Source organism: Procambarus clarkii, chromosome 23 (assembly GCF_040958095.1).
Source record: "Procambarus clarkii isolate CNS0578487 chromosome 23, FALCON_Pclarkii_2.0, whole genome shotgun sequence".
In the NCBI taxonomy this organism is placed as follows: domain Eukaryota; kingdom Metazoa; phylum Arthropoda; class Malacostraca; order Decapoda; family Cambaridae; genus Procambarus; species Procambarus clarkii.
This window is the reverse complement of record NC_091172.1, coordinates 18,750,073-18,766,335: the sequence shown is the minus strand read 5'-3', so window position 1 is coordinate 18,766,335 and position 16,263 is coordinate 18,750,073. Positions and strand designations below refer to the sequence as shown.

General features: G+C 42.7%; 1 protein-coding gene across 1 annotated transcript; it reads right to left on the bottom strand.

Moving 5' to 3' along the window:
- Window positions 1-3,424: 3,424 nt before the first annotated feature.
- Window positions 3,425-15,910, bottom strand: LOC138367749 (uncharacterized). The gene is made up of 8 exons (XM_069329697.1): window positions 15,852-15,910; window positions 15,514-15,630; window positions 14,856-15,011; window positions 12,152-12,275; window positions 9,977-10,171; window positions 9,146-9,360; window positions 8,023-8,212; window positions 3,425-5,814 (listed from the first exon to the last, which is right to left on the bottom strand). The coding sequence occupies exons 1-8, from the start codon at window positions 15,908-15,910 to the stop codon at window positions 5,671-5,673; spliced, it is 1,200 nt and encodes a 399-aa protein (XP_069185798.1). The 3' UTR covers window positions 3,425-5,670.
- Between the last annotated feature and the right edge of the window lie 353 nt (window positions 15,911-16,263).

Below are 16,263 nucleotides of genomic sequence, written 5' to 3'. Positions count from 1 at the left end.
CACACACACACAATAAAATAATCACAACCTTATTGAAAACATGTAACTGACAAGCCAGGATCATTGAAATCTTTTTGCAAGTTACTTATAACTCAGGAAATGACAATTTTCCCACTTACTCAAACCTCCAGAATTTAGACATTTATCCACTCAGAATTTAGACTAATTAACTTAAAACGTATATCTGAAAATACATGTTGGTTTAAATAATATGATTTAATATATGCAATTCTTAATACCTTATACAAGCTACATTTGTTATAAAATGCAACTGAAATTATTGGTTTAAAATAATTATTTATATTGATAAATATTTGTAATAAATGTATCAAAATATCTGAATTTGGAGTTAAATGATTATGGAAATTAGATGCATTGAGCTAACTTCGTTCAAATGAAATTGAATCACAACGTCCCCATATCTAAATTCGTCGTTTAATTAATTAATTCAATGTTTCTATATATATTCCTACAATGATTTTGTTTGAATTACGCCTGTTCATTTCCATGTTAAAGCTGTCGTAAGCTGGTATTCTGAAAATTCACACCTCAATACATAATAAAATAAATTTAAAATGCATCTGCTGTTGATGATTGTTGACAACGTTCACTGAAACATAATATTTCCGGAAATAGTTTATATATATATATATATATATATATATATATATATATATATATATATATATATACATATATATATATATATATATATATATATATATATATATATATATATATATATATATATATATATATATATATATATATATATATATATATATTCGTATGGTTGGAAAAGTTAGATCAATGATTATAGAACGAAGCTACTCCATATTCTTATGTTCTTTACTTTCGAAAGATGTTAAAAACGTGTCTCCAAAATTCATTCTGCACTTTTAATCAATCTGATGCTTAGGGCTAAAGTACTCATTTCTCTTAAGTGCACCTTAGCATCTTCAGGGGCAGAGGAAAATGTGAATACTAATGGGGAGAAACCTCAGTATATATTCCATGCGGGTGTGATGAGGAGTGAGGAGTTATCCTGTTAAGGGGACTGGGTAATCTTGCTCTAAATTCTAATTGGCCAACTGGGGCTGTAGATATGATAGGACTTAGGTGTAAGATAGCTGTACATAATTGGACGGGGTTCCTTGATGTGAAGTACTTCAGCTATGTCGAGACTCATATTGTTTCCATATTTGTCGATTATTTCTGGTGGTGATCTTTATTTGTTAAGAAATTATATGATCTTTAATAGAGCTTTATTGTTTATGCATTGTCAGGCACATATTAAAGGTTACATTATTTATGCAGGCGATGAGTCACAATAACGTGGCTTAAGAATGTTGACCAGACCACACACTAGAAGGTGAAGGGACGACGACGTTTCGGTCCGTCCTGGACCATTCTCAAGTCGATATTTATACGCAGGCCATATATGATATGCTCACATTTTGATCACATGTCAAAATGTAATACATGATATTATATAATATATGACATAAAATATTACGTGACATATTATAATACATGCCATGATCAATAAAATAAGAGCAAAGGTAACTCCAGAATTTTGTTCTGGTATTGGCACTGTTAGTGACGTCATGAAACTGAGTGTCAGAAAGAGAACTGGAAAAAGCAACAATTAAACCTTCCTCAAAAACTAATAACATTTGTTTATTTAACTGGTAACAAACAACATTTGTTTCCAACCATCGAGATTGGAAACCTTTGTAAATCTCTCTTTCATTATTCAACACCACAGGGATAGTACAAACATATGTCAACAAATCTACGGGTTTAAGGCAGAATATTTTACTTACTGATGCCTATACATATCATTCGTATTCAGTCATTTATATATAGCAGGGTTACTAAGTTGCCTATATAGAGCCCTTTTGATTGTAATTCTATTCCGTTCGTTTGGTGTGTGACTGTAAGTTATGTCTGGCGGTTCTTCTCATGTAAAATTAAAATTATTTTATTTTATGTGTAGTGAGCTAAGCAAGGAATCATCCCGCATTAACGTGTGCCTCTACGTCATCTTTACATCTTGCCTCGATCATGGCGGCTTAGTCTGTATTTATTAAACACTTAACGAGTTTGGAACTTCCTAATCCATGGCAATTATCGTTCCAAACAACCTCGTAGCTCTTCGGAACTCAAAACTTTTGAATAAATGAAATGTGAGGGACACGGATTGAGAAACGTTGTACAGGTTCCGTAAGTGGAGACTTAACTGCTTGGTGAATCCGAGTCCAGACTAGACTAATGAGACAGATATATTCTTAGCATATAATATTTCTGGAGTTATATTAGCATATATTACATATTTCAGATTTAATACTGTTTCACAAGAATTAGCTCGGTTGAACACAGGAGCCTTGATGAGGGTTCGAACCTATGCGCTGAGAGTTCCCAAACGCACTCTAGTCAATTGTACCACGACATGGTGAAAAGAATTGCAACCTAGAGACCTAGAATACTACTGCACCCACTAGGGTCCCGAAGCCTCCGCTGAAGCCTAACAGAGGTTTCACACAATTCCCCCCCATACACTCGAGTTCTGTCAACCAGTACCTCTGACGCTCCTACTTCAATATACAGAGAAATTAGATTAACGTGATATATCAAAGAACAAATCCACAGGAGCCTTAATGAGTGTTCGAACCTATGCGCAGGGTGTTCCCAGACGCGCCTTAGTCAACTGTACCACGACAGTGTTAAACGTGTATGTCCAGGTCTTTATCTAACCAACAAAACCTCCCAATCCTCAGTATGAAAGTAAGCCAAGGGGAAGTAAGTCAAGGGGGAAATAAGCCATGTGGAGGAAACCATAGGGAAGCAAACCATGGGGAAATAAGCCATGTGGAAGCAAACTATGAGGAAGTAAGCCATGGTAAAATAAACCATGGGAAGATGTGGTAATAATCAGGAGAAAGCATTAAGCCATTATTATAAAGCATTTGGAGAGGATCAGGATAAGGATTTGTGGTGGGACGGAGGGAAGAAATGGTGCCCAACCACTGGGACGGTCGGGAATTGAACGCCGACCTGCAAGAAGCAAGACTGACGCTCTACATTCCAATCCAAGTGGTTGGGCAAGCCATGGGGAAGTAAGCCATGATGAATTAAGCCTTGTGAAGTGAAGATGGTGGTGGGGGATGGTTACTGAAGATGTAACTAAGGCAATCATTAAGATAATCTGCATGTACCTAATCGGTACAAGATGTGTGCGTGCGTGAGTCTGTGTGTAAATACTTTCACTCGTGCAATGTGTGCGAACATAAACTAAAATCATTGTCGTTTGGAGCGTTGCCAAATTTACTTCCTTACAAATAGATCAAAACTGTTCACATTTCACCAAATCGTCATAAATAATTATCGTTAAATAAATCCATTTAATCTTTTGATCCTCAAATTTCGTATTGCATCCAGTAAATATATCGTTTTGGCCTCTTTTTAAAGAGTAGCCTCTTCTTAACCACATTCGTAACCTTCGTAAAAACTGTTAACAATATACCTGGAGTTATTCTGTCGCATTATGTTGAAGTTAACAATAATACAGACGGGCTTTGTTGCCATTTTCTGTAGTAAAGGTTTGTGAGAAAACGGAACATTCATAAAGATTTTTGAATGATTAACTCAATCATTTGAAAAAACTTTATTTAATATGTATTAATAATTCATTGTGTCGGGGGACAGGCAGACAGTTTATACATACTGTATATGTTAGGCTTATATCGAGGTTCCCTTCCCCCCCCCTCCTCCAGGGTGTAATTACTGATCCTTCCCAGAGTGCAACCCCACAACAACCTGACTATCTCTTGGGTACCCTTTTACTGCTAGGTGAACAGGAACATTAGGCGATACGAAACGAGCCCAAATATTTCTATCCCAACCGGGATTCGAACTCTGAACTCTTGTTTGTGAGTCGAGCAGCTCGTTCTCGCGAGCGTTCCCAACGTTAAAAAAAACATCGTAATTAAATGCCTTATCCTAACCTACCAGAGGACCTAGGAACAGAAAACGGGACATTGTCATTTTCGCGAGCCGCTACCATTCTTCTGTAAGATAGTTTTTAGCCTTAGGTAAAGTATACGTCAAAATGCGACGTGCTAGTTGAAGAACGGGTTGATTCGAGAACGAACCCGACTGTACTGTACTAATTTATAACGATTCCTATTGACAGGTGATTGAACATGTGCTTGTAGGACGGGCATCAGCTCCTGGACTTCGCCTGTCCTTCGTAGATAACCTTTTGCAATGAGTAACAACCCTCTTGCTTATCAAGAAACCACAAGCCACAATGCAATACAGAAAACAGGAGATGCTTATTTTACATAGGGTTATAACCCCCATGGAACCGCCTACCCGCCTAAGCCGTAAATACCATAACACTGCTGAATTTTAAAATCCAACTCTATAAAATATTTAGGACAAATAGAGGGACCTTTAACAAGTCACCACTAGAGCAGAAATGGTGCTCAAGTAAATTCAGGTAAATTATCATACCTGCTAATGAAAACTGTGTACAGAACCGTTCTTTCCTTATAAGAGTCATCCCCACACAGCCCCGACATAGCTCACTATACATCACATATTGTTTAACTTGCTAGGTTATGTGGCCTAGTTATTCATGAAGATGTATCTCACGCTCGCACGTGCCCTGAATTTACCTGAGGACACAGGGATATACACAAAAAGGTGTATACCCAGCGTCTCTGTGTATATACAATGAGAGCTTACCCTAACTATGTCCTGGACTATGTTCAGGACTAAAGTATACTGCTGATTGGTCAGTAAGTTGTTGCTGTTGCCTTAATAACCCTTCAGATGTTGATGGGCATAATGCCTATATCAACCTCTGAAGGGTTGATACTCTGGCCTCTGGTTTGGTTAAAAAAAACAAAGTCAGAGAGGCATTTTGTATCTAATTCGGCGGTAACAGAAAGCTGGCGGCTTGCCCCCATTACTCTTGAAGTCTAAAACACAGGCGGGCAATAGTGATGACCTTTACTGTCACAAAGCTGGCAGTGGTAATCTTATCAATATATTTGTGTTAATATGTTGCCTCCATCTGTAGCACTCCCAATGCTATAATATATCCAGTCACTGCAATACGACATTGCCGGAATCTCAATGTATTTATTCTACTACCAGCACTACAATACATCCAACATCAGCTGCTTGTAAAACACTGACAATTCTAATTTATACCCCCCCCCCCTCCCCCAATAAAACACAATAAATCTAGAAACTGCCTTAAACAACGACAAAATCCTAGCACATAGGCAACACTCCCAGCACATCTCTCAGTATTCGTGTCAGCCAAGCAGATTTTGATGACTAGAATTGTCTCCGTATCATCCAGGCAATGTTGAACACGAAGATATATTCTGTGTCTGTTTAGCGTTATTGGTGGTAGCGTTGGTGGTGGTGCCAGCGTTATTGGTGCTAGCGTTGGTGGTGCTAGCGTTGGTGGTGGTGCCAGCGTTATTGGTGGTAGCGTTGGCGGTGGTGCCAGCGTTATTGGTGGTAGCGTTGGTGGTGCTAGCGTTGGTGGTGGTGCCAGCGTTATTGGTGGTAGCGTTGGCGGTGGTGCCAGCGTTATTGGTGGTAGCGTTGGTGGTGCTAGCGTTGGTGGTGGTGCCAGCGTTAGAGGTGCTAGCGAGCGGTGACGTCGTCGCTCCGACGTTGGTGGAGGCAACAGGTGAGGATCTGGTAGAAGGAAACGCCGAGGAAGAGGGAGGCGACGGACGCCACGTCGGACACCAGCTGGACACTGCTGTACGACCACGACTCTGAGATCTGCACGAAAGAAACAAAACACAATACGTCAAATTCACCCGAAAAAAAGCAGCGGAGATCAAAGTTCACTATCAACATATTTATTTTTGTGGTCTCGGTCTCTATGACCCGAATATATCTTCAATTTATAAGTTTCTGACCTGAATGCGACCCCGAACTTTAAAGAAAAAATTATTAACTTTACGGCCATCTTGTCATTTTTCTAGTCGGAAACTTTGAAAGTATACTTGCAATGTCACAATAATTTAGCTGAAAATTTGATGGCATTACACGACTCGCTATTGGTCCAGGACGGACCGAAACGTCGTCAGTTCTCTTCCTTCAGATGTGTGTGTTACGGTGTTTAACAGTACTTGCAACACCTTAATTGTTTTCTAGGATTTTTACTTGCTCTTTATTGAACACGGATACATACATCGAACGCTTTATTCAACTCCTCGGTGTGTGTATACTCTGTGAGTATACTTTAGTCCTGGACTATGTTCAGGACTAAGGTATACTTGCTGATTGGTCAGGAAGCAATTGTGGTGGCCTTAATAACCCTCCAAAGGTTTATAGGCCTTTAACCCAACACCAAAGAAGTCCAAAATGCAAATAAATACCATTTTGCATCAAGATAGTAAATGAAATTACTGCGAAAATATACATTATTTAGTCCACGATAATGTATTTAATGCAAAAGTAGACCTGCCGAAACATACCATGGTTACTTAAATTAGAATAGAGGGGGGGGGGGGTATGTAGGTGGCAATACAGGAAAGATTATGGAACAGACACCATGAGGCCCATCATCCTTCATATGGAACAGACACCACGAGGCCCATCTTCCTCCAGAACACAGGAAAAGTTGTGGAACAGACACCACGAGGCCCATCATCCTCCAGGACACAGGAAAAGTTGTGGAACAGACACCACGAGGCCCATCATCCTCCAGGACACAGGAAAAGTTGTGGAACAGACACCACGAGGCCCATCATCCTCCAGGACACAGGAAAAGTTGTGGAACAGACACCTCGAGGCCCATCATCCTCCAGGACACAGGAAAAGTTGTGGAACAGACACCACGAGGCCCATCATCCTCCAGAACACAGGAAAAGTTGTGGAACAGACACCACGAGGCCCATCATCCTCCAGAACACAGGAAAAGTTGTGGAACAGACACCTCGAGGCCCATCATCATCCAGAACACAGGAAAAGTTGTGGAACAGACACCTCGAGGCCCATCATCATCCAGAACACAGGAAAAGTTGTGGAACAGACACCACGAGGCTCATCATCATCCAGAACACAGGAAAAGTTGTGGAACAGACACCTCGAGGCCCATCATCATCCAGGACACAGGAAAAGTTGTGGAACAGACACCACGAGGCCCATCATCCTCCAGGACACAGGAAAAGTTGTGGAACAGACACCTCGAGGCCCATCATCATCCAGAACACAGGAAAAGTTGTGGAACAGACACCACGAGGCTCATCATCATCCAGAACACAGGAAAAGTTGTGGAACAGACACCTCGAGGCCCATCATCCTCCTGGTAGGTATTAAGGTAAGAGAGGAAGGTGTTGTGTGAGAGGCGAAGGAGCGTCTGAGGCATCTTAATATCTTGAGTGATAAAGCTGATAACAACCGCTGAGATAAGATTTAGATTCTTGTGGTCTCTTGACAAATTCTGCAAGATATATATCTTTACATCGAGCATGTAATTTATTTATATAGAAATTAACAGTAGCCATTAGCTCGTATAATCAGTTACTTTATTTAGTTCAGTAGATAGTGTAACTAGTGATCCCACGGTCACTAGTTACTCTATGTGATTCAAGCACTGCAGTATATCGTTTACATGTATAAATCATATATATATATACACTGTGATGTGTGACATGTTTATCAGTGTACATACACTTTTCTTTAGTTCTGGACTATGTCACTTTTATTTAGTTCTGCGCAATGTTCAAAACTAAAGTACACTTGTTGGTTGGATACTGAGGTATTGTGGTGGCCTTAATAACCCTCCAGAGCTTGACAGGCCTTAAGCCCAACACAAAAACGATAATTTAAACTCATTGAATAGCTATATCTACACCATGTATCTATATAGTCGTAATGGCTTGGCGCTTTCCCACTGATAATTCCTTCCTTCTACCCCATGTACACATCAGTGAATTCAATTTGTTTGCGGAAAAGCAGAACCGATTGCAGCATCCTCACCTCGTTGTACAGTGGTCTGGCGAAGGCGACTTCGATGTTGCTCTTGGAAGCGATGGTGTCAGAAGTGGTGTAGCGCAGGACCCGGCAGGTCTCCGGGCAGGCGGCCAGGCAGGCGGCCCAGGCATGCGAGCGGTTGCTCAGGGAGTCTATCGCCGAGGGGTCGAACTTGGGGAACGCCATGTACTCCTCCCTGCATACACACAGACGATAAGATTTTCGATTATTGCTCTTTATTTCCTTTCACAAGGCTTCGATCCTTCAACTTGTGAGGCTCCGCCAGATATGTGCAGGACAGTTTTCAACACCAAATTAGAGAATATAAACCCATTTTCATTCAATATTTGCATGTTCTGCAAATTATTGAGAGAATGATATCTAATTTAATCCCTGTAGTTAGAATCCTTCCTTAACACGTAGAGTAAGGAAAAGGGGAAAATATGACTGAGGTGTGGAAGTTGATGAAAGAGCTGAACTGGGAGAATGTTAATAGAGTGCAAAAAAGCATCACCCGAAATTTACCTCGAAAACAATATATTCAAAATGGATTAGTTTAGATTTAGGAAAAAAAATAAAATGGATTAGTTTAGATTTAGCAAAAAAAATAGGTAATAGCTGGCTCGGAGAAAATATGGGCCGCACCTCTATTAAAGATGCTATGAAAACATTGAAGAATCCGTCTCACTGGGTGCACAATAAACTACCTCTCACAGGATGAGTATGGGGTGCACAATAAACTACCTCTCACAGGATGAGTATGGGGTGCACAATAAACTACCTCTCACAGGATGAGTATGGGATACACAATAAACTACCTCTCACAGGATGAGTATGGGGTGCACAATAAACTACCTCTCACAGGATGAGTATGGGATACACAATAAACTACCTCTCACAGGATGAGTATGGGGTGCACAATAAACTACCTCTCACAGGATGAGTATGGGGTGCACAATAAACTACCTCTCACAGGATGAGTATGGGATACACAATAAACTACCTCTCACAAGATAAGAACGGAGTGCACAATAAAGTGCGCGCGCACACACACACACACACACACACACACACACACACACACACACACACACACACACACAAGGGTGAGGGTGTCATCATGACAGACCTGGAGCAGAGCGGGGCTGCAGACCAAGCAGCGTAGGGCAGACGACACCCTCGCTGGCTGACGGCCGCGTCGGCCACACACCGCTGGACACAAGCGTCTTGCGACGACGCCGCCTCCTCCTCCTGCACGCACGGCGTCTCGCCGGAACTCAGACGGTCGTACACGTCCAACGACACCTCGATTCTCGTCTTCACGTTGTTAGCCGCCACCATCACCTACGGCCGGATAGAACCGTGGCACAAACATTTCTAGCAAGCAAACTAGGAAGAATTTGTTTGTTTTATCACTAACAAGTAAATGATAGTGGTGGATTATTTTTATTGACATATTTTTTTAGATCAATGTGTTTATCTATGGTATAGGATCGCTGTGTAGATAGGTTATCTGTCGCTATGCTATGTAACAGACGATGAAATAACAAAATCGTGATGTTGCTGTGAGGAAATAATGTGGTAATGGAAGGCCAGCGACGTGAGTTCGATCCCATTGCATCGCTTTAATATTGTCTCGTAGAAATATGTAACGATAAAATTCCGTGCCTAAGTCAGCTTAATTATCAGCGTAGAGAAGCAGCACGCAAGTAACGTACTCAAGAGCTGCCTTCTCACTTAATGTCAATGGTTTCCTTGGTGTAGCTGGGCACTGTCTTAGATATCACGAATCTTTGAAGACTTTTTTCGACATTTGTATTAATAAGCAACGATCTTCAGATGACGTACTCTTATATTGCACTTTCATCTTAACCGTGGAAGGTCTGTGTATACCCATGATAACTAGGACAGCTCCAGCAACCCATCACCCTCCCCGTGTGTTGTGAGGTGAGACACTAACCTCAGTAGTGGTCATAGGGTCCAGGAGGACGGGAGCCTCGTGCGGCGGGTGGACGACAACGAACATCTTGAAGTAGTCAAGGTAGCATTTCCAAAAGTCGTGAACGCTGTTAGGCAGGAACATTTGATCACGCTTCCAGAAGTACTTTGCGTCCCCGCACCGCTGTAGCCCCACGTTAAACTGGCGACTCAGTTTCTGGAGAAAAACACTTGCATGAACACATACATGTATGCTTAAGTCTCCACAACGAAAGATGAGCTAAAAAAAATCAAGCCCTTCCGTAAATTAACACATTTTATTGAGTCTCTTGCTTTGATGAGCTTATAACCCAAGATTTCGCATGGAATCCCTGGGTTCGAACCTGGGTCAGAGAGGGTTGAACTGGCACCAGTCCTGAACAGTTTGTGCCGGTTCATCTAGCACTAGATCTGGTTGTAAACCCATTATCGGGTTGGGGTGCCAAGGAAAACTATTAAGGTAAGGTTTAACATGAGCTATGGGAAGAGAAAAATCCTAAGCCTGCTAACAGGAGTCAGAAGAGACGACAATATAAGATTCGAGAATGGAAGATTAGACATAGGCAAGGCACTACATGTTGAACACTTTCTACCAGTTAATAACAGACAGTTCACACTCGGGAACATGCTACCAGCCTCAAGACCACTGCGGCATGTCCACCATATTGCTCCACCCATCATAACCACATGAGAATTAAGAAAGCTAAAGAAGGCCTATTGGCCTATCTGTCACCATGTGACACCTTACTTAACCTCATCCTCTTTGGTTACATCTTAGGTTGCTGCAGATAACTTACATTCTCTTCACCTCTGCCTTTGAACATATTAACAGATTTGCCGAAACGCTTCTCATAACGGTCATATAAAACTGTGCACTTGCATAAACTCGCAAGGAATTTTTAACAAACAGAACACTTCCCCATATAAGAGAATCGAACCATGGACCTGCAGATGCCAGACCCCAGCGTTAACCACTAGACCACCCTCACAGAGTCGAAAGGGAGGGAATTAGGGCAGGTTTTCTACCTCATAACCACCTCCCCCGACGACACCAGAAGAAATGGTCCCTGATCAAACACTCATTTTCTATCAAACATATTTACTAGAGAAAACTCGTGTCTTGAGTATATCCATACACTTGCATAAACTCGCAAGGAATTGGTCTAGTGGTTAACGCTGGGACCTGGCATCTATAGGTCCGTGGATCGATTCTTTCATATGGGGAAGTGTTATTTATATATATATATATATATATATATATATATATATATATATATATATATATATATATATATATATATATATATATATATATATATATATATATATTGTTTATATCTACATTTGAGTGAGGTGGATGGGGTGAGGTGGCATTAATAGGGTATTAATTTCATCAACACAAGACAAAACACGAAACAATGGGTATTGAAATGGAAGTGATTGTAGAAAGCCTATTGGTCCATATTTCTTGATGCTTCTATATTGGAGCGGAGTCTTGAGGTGGGTAGAATTCTACCCACCTCAGAGAGGGGGTAGAGAGGCACCCACCGTGAGCTGGAGGTTGAGATAGGTGTGAGGTTGGACGAGGCGGGTGGGCGTGGTGAAGGTGAAGCACCGGTTGAGGGTGGAGAGGGAGGTCTGGAGGGGTAGCTCGGGGCTGTCCAAGTCGGCCTCGACCACGTTGTACGTCTTCCTCCCCAGCTGCACGAGTCCAGTGTAATGTTATACTTCACTCACACACACACACACACACACACACACACACACACACACACACACACACACACACACACACACACACACACACACACACACACACGAATAATGCGAACTATTTCAGAGAAATCATATCAGCGACAGGAAAAAAGTGGGTTGTGTCTGTGATTCTGTGATTAACAACCCCACGGAGAACCACAGAAAAACCCAGACAAGAGTACAAACAGAACATGCATAAATATCATTCAAAACGTGAGTGAATTATCCCTTTAGACTGAGAGCAAAGATGCTAATACTGGGAGATTGCAATCATAGGCAAACTGACTGGGAAACAAAATATCCCAGATTGGGAAGGGGGCGGAGGAGAAGAGACACGGAGAGCAAACATGGAAGCGGCGAAGATAAGGAGGGAACTGCTCCTCCTGCTGGTGGTGGTGCAGACCGTGAAGGAGGTGAAGAGGTCCTGTGGTCTCCAGGCTCCTTCCTGCCATATGTGGCCCAGGTCCTGTGTCCACGCTCCTGGGAGCTCCTTCAAGAGTTCCTTGAACACCTGAACCCAGTCACACCTGCCAGTCACCGCGGAGGAGGGAGAAGGACAAGTCAGTCAGTCAATCATAGAATTACTCACTAAATATTCTTGGTTTTATAAATTTATTCTTGGTCATAAATTTAATCTTAGTCATAAAATATTCTTGGTTTGTAAATTTAGTCTTAGTTTAATTTACACCATTTCACGCAAATTATTAATTGATTTAAGACTAAAGTCAAATTACTAGCCAGTCACTATCATTATTGGTTTGGTGTGAGGTTTGAAGCCTATCAACCGTAATAGTTTACTGGCCAATCTCAAGTTTACTTTAGTCCTAAAGATACACCACAAGTAAACTAAGCAGTCAGTGTATATACACCTAGGCGCGGGGTATACCCCGGTGTATATATAAATGTCACTAATAATAATGGAATTATTATAATTAAAGTATATATAATAACCTAATTTACAGAACTGCAGGACTATATATTTATACAAACGCAAAATGAATAATGTTAGACAAGTGCCTTCCTTCTCAAACACTTACATATCATAGGCGGAATTGATCAGTGTTTACCTGTTGATCGCGGGCGGCTACGATTGATGATTGATCGCTTGCGTCTATGATTGATCGCGTGCGTCTATGATTGATCGCGTGCGTCTATGATTGATCGCGTGCGTTTATGATTGATCGCGTGCGTCTACAGATGATAATTACGATTGTCTTAAAAGGGTTTAACATAGATACCAGAGATATACAGGGTATATATATATAATATATATACATATACATTTATATACATTTTTCTGATGTACATAGGAGAAATAGAGTTAGAGGTGAGCGTGGGTTGGAGTTTGAGGGCTGTAACACGGCACCTCGCTGTCTCCCTGCTGGGGTCAAACTCTGAATATATTGAATTATGTCGAAAGACCGAACATGTTGTATGTAGCGCTCAGACGTCGTTGTTTCTGTAGTTGTAATACACGCGTTCTGTAATGTGGTGTCGATCGGGTGCAGTTGTGAACAGTCGAGACATATGAGCGACAGAAAAACTTAGACCGACACACCATTGACCGACCCCCCCATAAACCGACGCCACGTTGACCGACACCACATAAACCGACTCCTCGTTGACAGACACCCCATAAACAGACGCTACGTTAACCGACACCCCCCATAAACCGACGCCACGTTGACCGACACCTCCATAAACCGACGCCTCGTTGACCGACACCCCCATAAACCGAAGCCATGTTGACCGACACCCCCCTAAACCGACGCCTCGTTGACCGACACCCCATAAATAGACGCCTCGTTGACCGACACCCCCATAAACAGACGCCTCGTTGACCGACACCCCCATAAACCGACACCTCCATAAACCGACGCCACGTTGACCGACACCCCCATAAACAGACGCCACTTTGACCCCCCATAAACCGACGCCACGTTGACCGACACCCCAATAAAAGACCTTAACCACTGCTCTACAAAAGCCACTCAAACCTTAGCACCTTTGAGAAGCCGACCATACAAGGATGAGATGATGCAAGTTACCACAGGTGGCAGGAGAAGGGGAAGGAAAGGCGTCGGCTTGGCCAGGAGAAAGCGCCAAGCCGTTACGACTATATAGCTCTTGGAAGGGGTCAGGATAAGGATTTGGGATGGGACGGGGGGAAGGGAATGGTGCCCAACCACATAGGGACGGTCGGGGATTGAACGCCGACCTGCATAAAGCGAGACCGTCGCTCTACCGTCCAGCCCAAGTGGTTGGGTCACAGGTGACAGGAGAAGGGACGGTGTTGTGGTGCCCTGACCACCAGCCCTTAACCTGCATCAATTTTTATTGACCAGACCACACACTAGAAGGTGAAGGGACGACGACGTTTCGGTCCGTCCTGGACCATTCTCAAGTCGATTCGACTTGAGAATGGTCCAGGACGGACCGAAACGTCGTCATCCCTTCACCTTCTAGTGCGTGGTCTGGTCAACATTGTTCAGCCGCGTTATTGTGACACATCGCCTGCATCAATTGTCCTCACGGCTATAATTCCCAGTATTGTTTCCCAAACAGAGCCCCCCCCCCTCCACACACACACACACACTCACCTGTCAACAGTACCAAACGGCTTTTATGCTCTTGTTAACTAGTTCGTTGATGAGTGATGAAGATTAAGCTACCCAAGAGGTGGCACGGGCATGAATAGCCCGTTAAAGTGCGTTGATAACTCAGAATGTTCTCTCGATTTGCCACTCCGTAAAAATACTTCTTTGTCTCACGTACGAACCCAAGCAACCCACCAAACCTATCGACGTCGATCGTAGAAAACGTCAATATTATAATTCTATAAGACTTCCTAATAAGCCGCATTTTAACATATTGATCGACTAAGTTAAAATCGCGATTGTTGACCAGACCACACACTAGAAGTTGAAGGGACGACGACGTTTCGGTCCGTCCTGGACCATTCTCAAGTCGATTGCGACATCTTAAAATCGCGACATACTGAGAGGACGAGTTTGATAAACAACCTCTGACACAGCCATTAAAATCGCGGGAAATCCGAACACAGACGTTTCCTGGTATAACATCACATTATAGAGATTAATTATTACTTGGTCTTGAAGTTGAGGCCTTCGTAGAGGCGCTGGCAGTGGTGGGAGAAGTTGTAGCCAACACCCAGGTCGGCGAGGCGCCTGGGGTTGAAGGGCGGCCACACGCAGAAGGTCACCCCGGGGAAGATCACCTCCTCCAGGTAGTGGGTCTTGTAGCTGAAACAAAGGGAACTTTGTATTTTATTGATAATTTATGAATTAAAATATATATACATCGGCATTTATATACATTATATACATTTATATACATTATATATATACATTACGTAACTTCCTTAAACTATGTGAGGAATTGCAGAGGTAAGGTAATGCTGAGGAGGAACCCGCTAAGCCGGTATTGGGTGGTTATAAATAGGAGCTGCCTCGTATGGGCCAATAGGCCTTCTGCAGTTACCTATATTCTTATGTTCTTAGTATGACGATATAGCACTTGGAAGGGATATGAGGACAAGGTGCTAGGGAATTGAGGACGGAGGATAGGAACAGTACCTAACCGTTTGGGCCATCGAGGGATTGAACGCCGACCTGCAAGAAGTGAACCTCTTCTTGCAGGTCGAACCTTATCTTGAACCTCACCTGGTGACCACAGGACTTCATTTAGTACAACTAGAACCTGACCTGGTGAAGAAGACTTCACTTTGTATCTCCAGGACCTCACCTGGTGTAGACGGGGAAGGAGGCGTACTCCCGCCACTTCAGCAGAGCCATAGAGCAGAATATAACAGCGCAGGGCAACATGGCCGCCAGACTCAAGACCCAGCCACTCCTCCGTACCCTGCCGAGCACCAACAGTAAGTCACTAGCAACTCCGATTCACCTGGCGTGTGTGTGTGTGTGTGTGTGCGTGTGCGTGTGCGTGTGCGTGTGTGTGTGTTTGTGCCCTGGAGTGGGCGTGTGTGGGTGTATGGGCGTGCGTGTTTTGACGTTCATGTGCCTGAGTGGGCAAGAGTGGGTTGATGTGTTAGTCTTCAAAGAGCCGTGTGATTGACTACAGACTCTTCCGCGAGAAGAGACACATTAAGACGACTACCTGGACATGGGTACTGTTCGTCCATATTGTTAAGGTAAGCTAATGATACGCCTGGTGGGCTCCGCCACTGTTGTGTTATCACAGGTTTGGTTTTGTTTTTTCTGCTTCAAATTAATTTTTAAGACTAATGTGGGGATCGAGCGAGGGTCCAAGAAGTGTCTTTTTATTTGCGTACTTACACGACTTTTCGATAAATCTTTAATTTGCATTTTTCTTTTCCGAAGGATGTGTCAAGCACATGGAGAGATGCAGCATATGTTGAAGAAAGGAAGAATGTGTTTTTGAAAAGGAGAGAGAGAGAGAGAGAGAGAGAGAGAGAGAGAGAGAGAGAGAGAGAGAGAGAGAGAGAGAGAGAGAGAGAGAGAGAGAGAGAGAGAG

Bases quoted from the DNA above. Each gene is read 5' to 3' on its own strand.
- LOC138367749 (XM_069329697.1), bottom strand. From the start codon at position 15,910: ATGGACGAACAGTACCCATGTCCAGGTAGTCGTCTTAATGTGTCTCTT. The intron at 10,172-12,151 runs GTCTGCACCACC...GTTTTTCTCCAG, and splicing joins ACCTCTTCACCTCCTTCACG to AAACTGAGTCGCCAGTTTAA. The intron at 5,815-8,022 runs GTGAGGATGCTG...TCTTTCGTGCAG, and splicing joins CCAGACCACTGTACAACGAG to ATCTCAGAGTCGTGGTCGTA.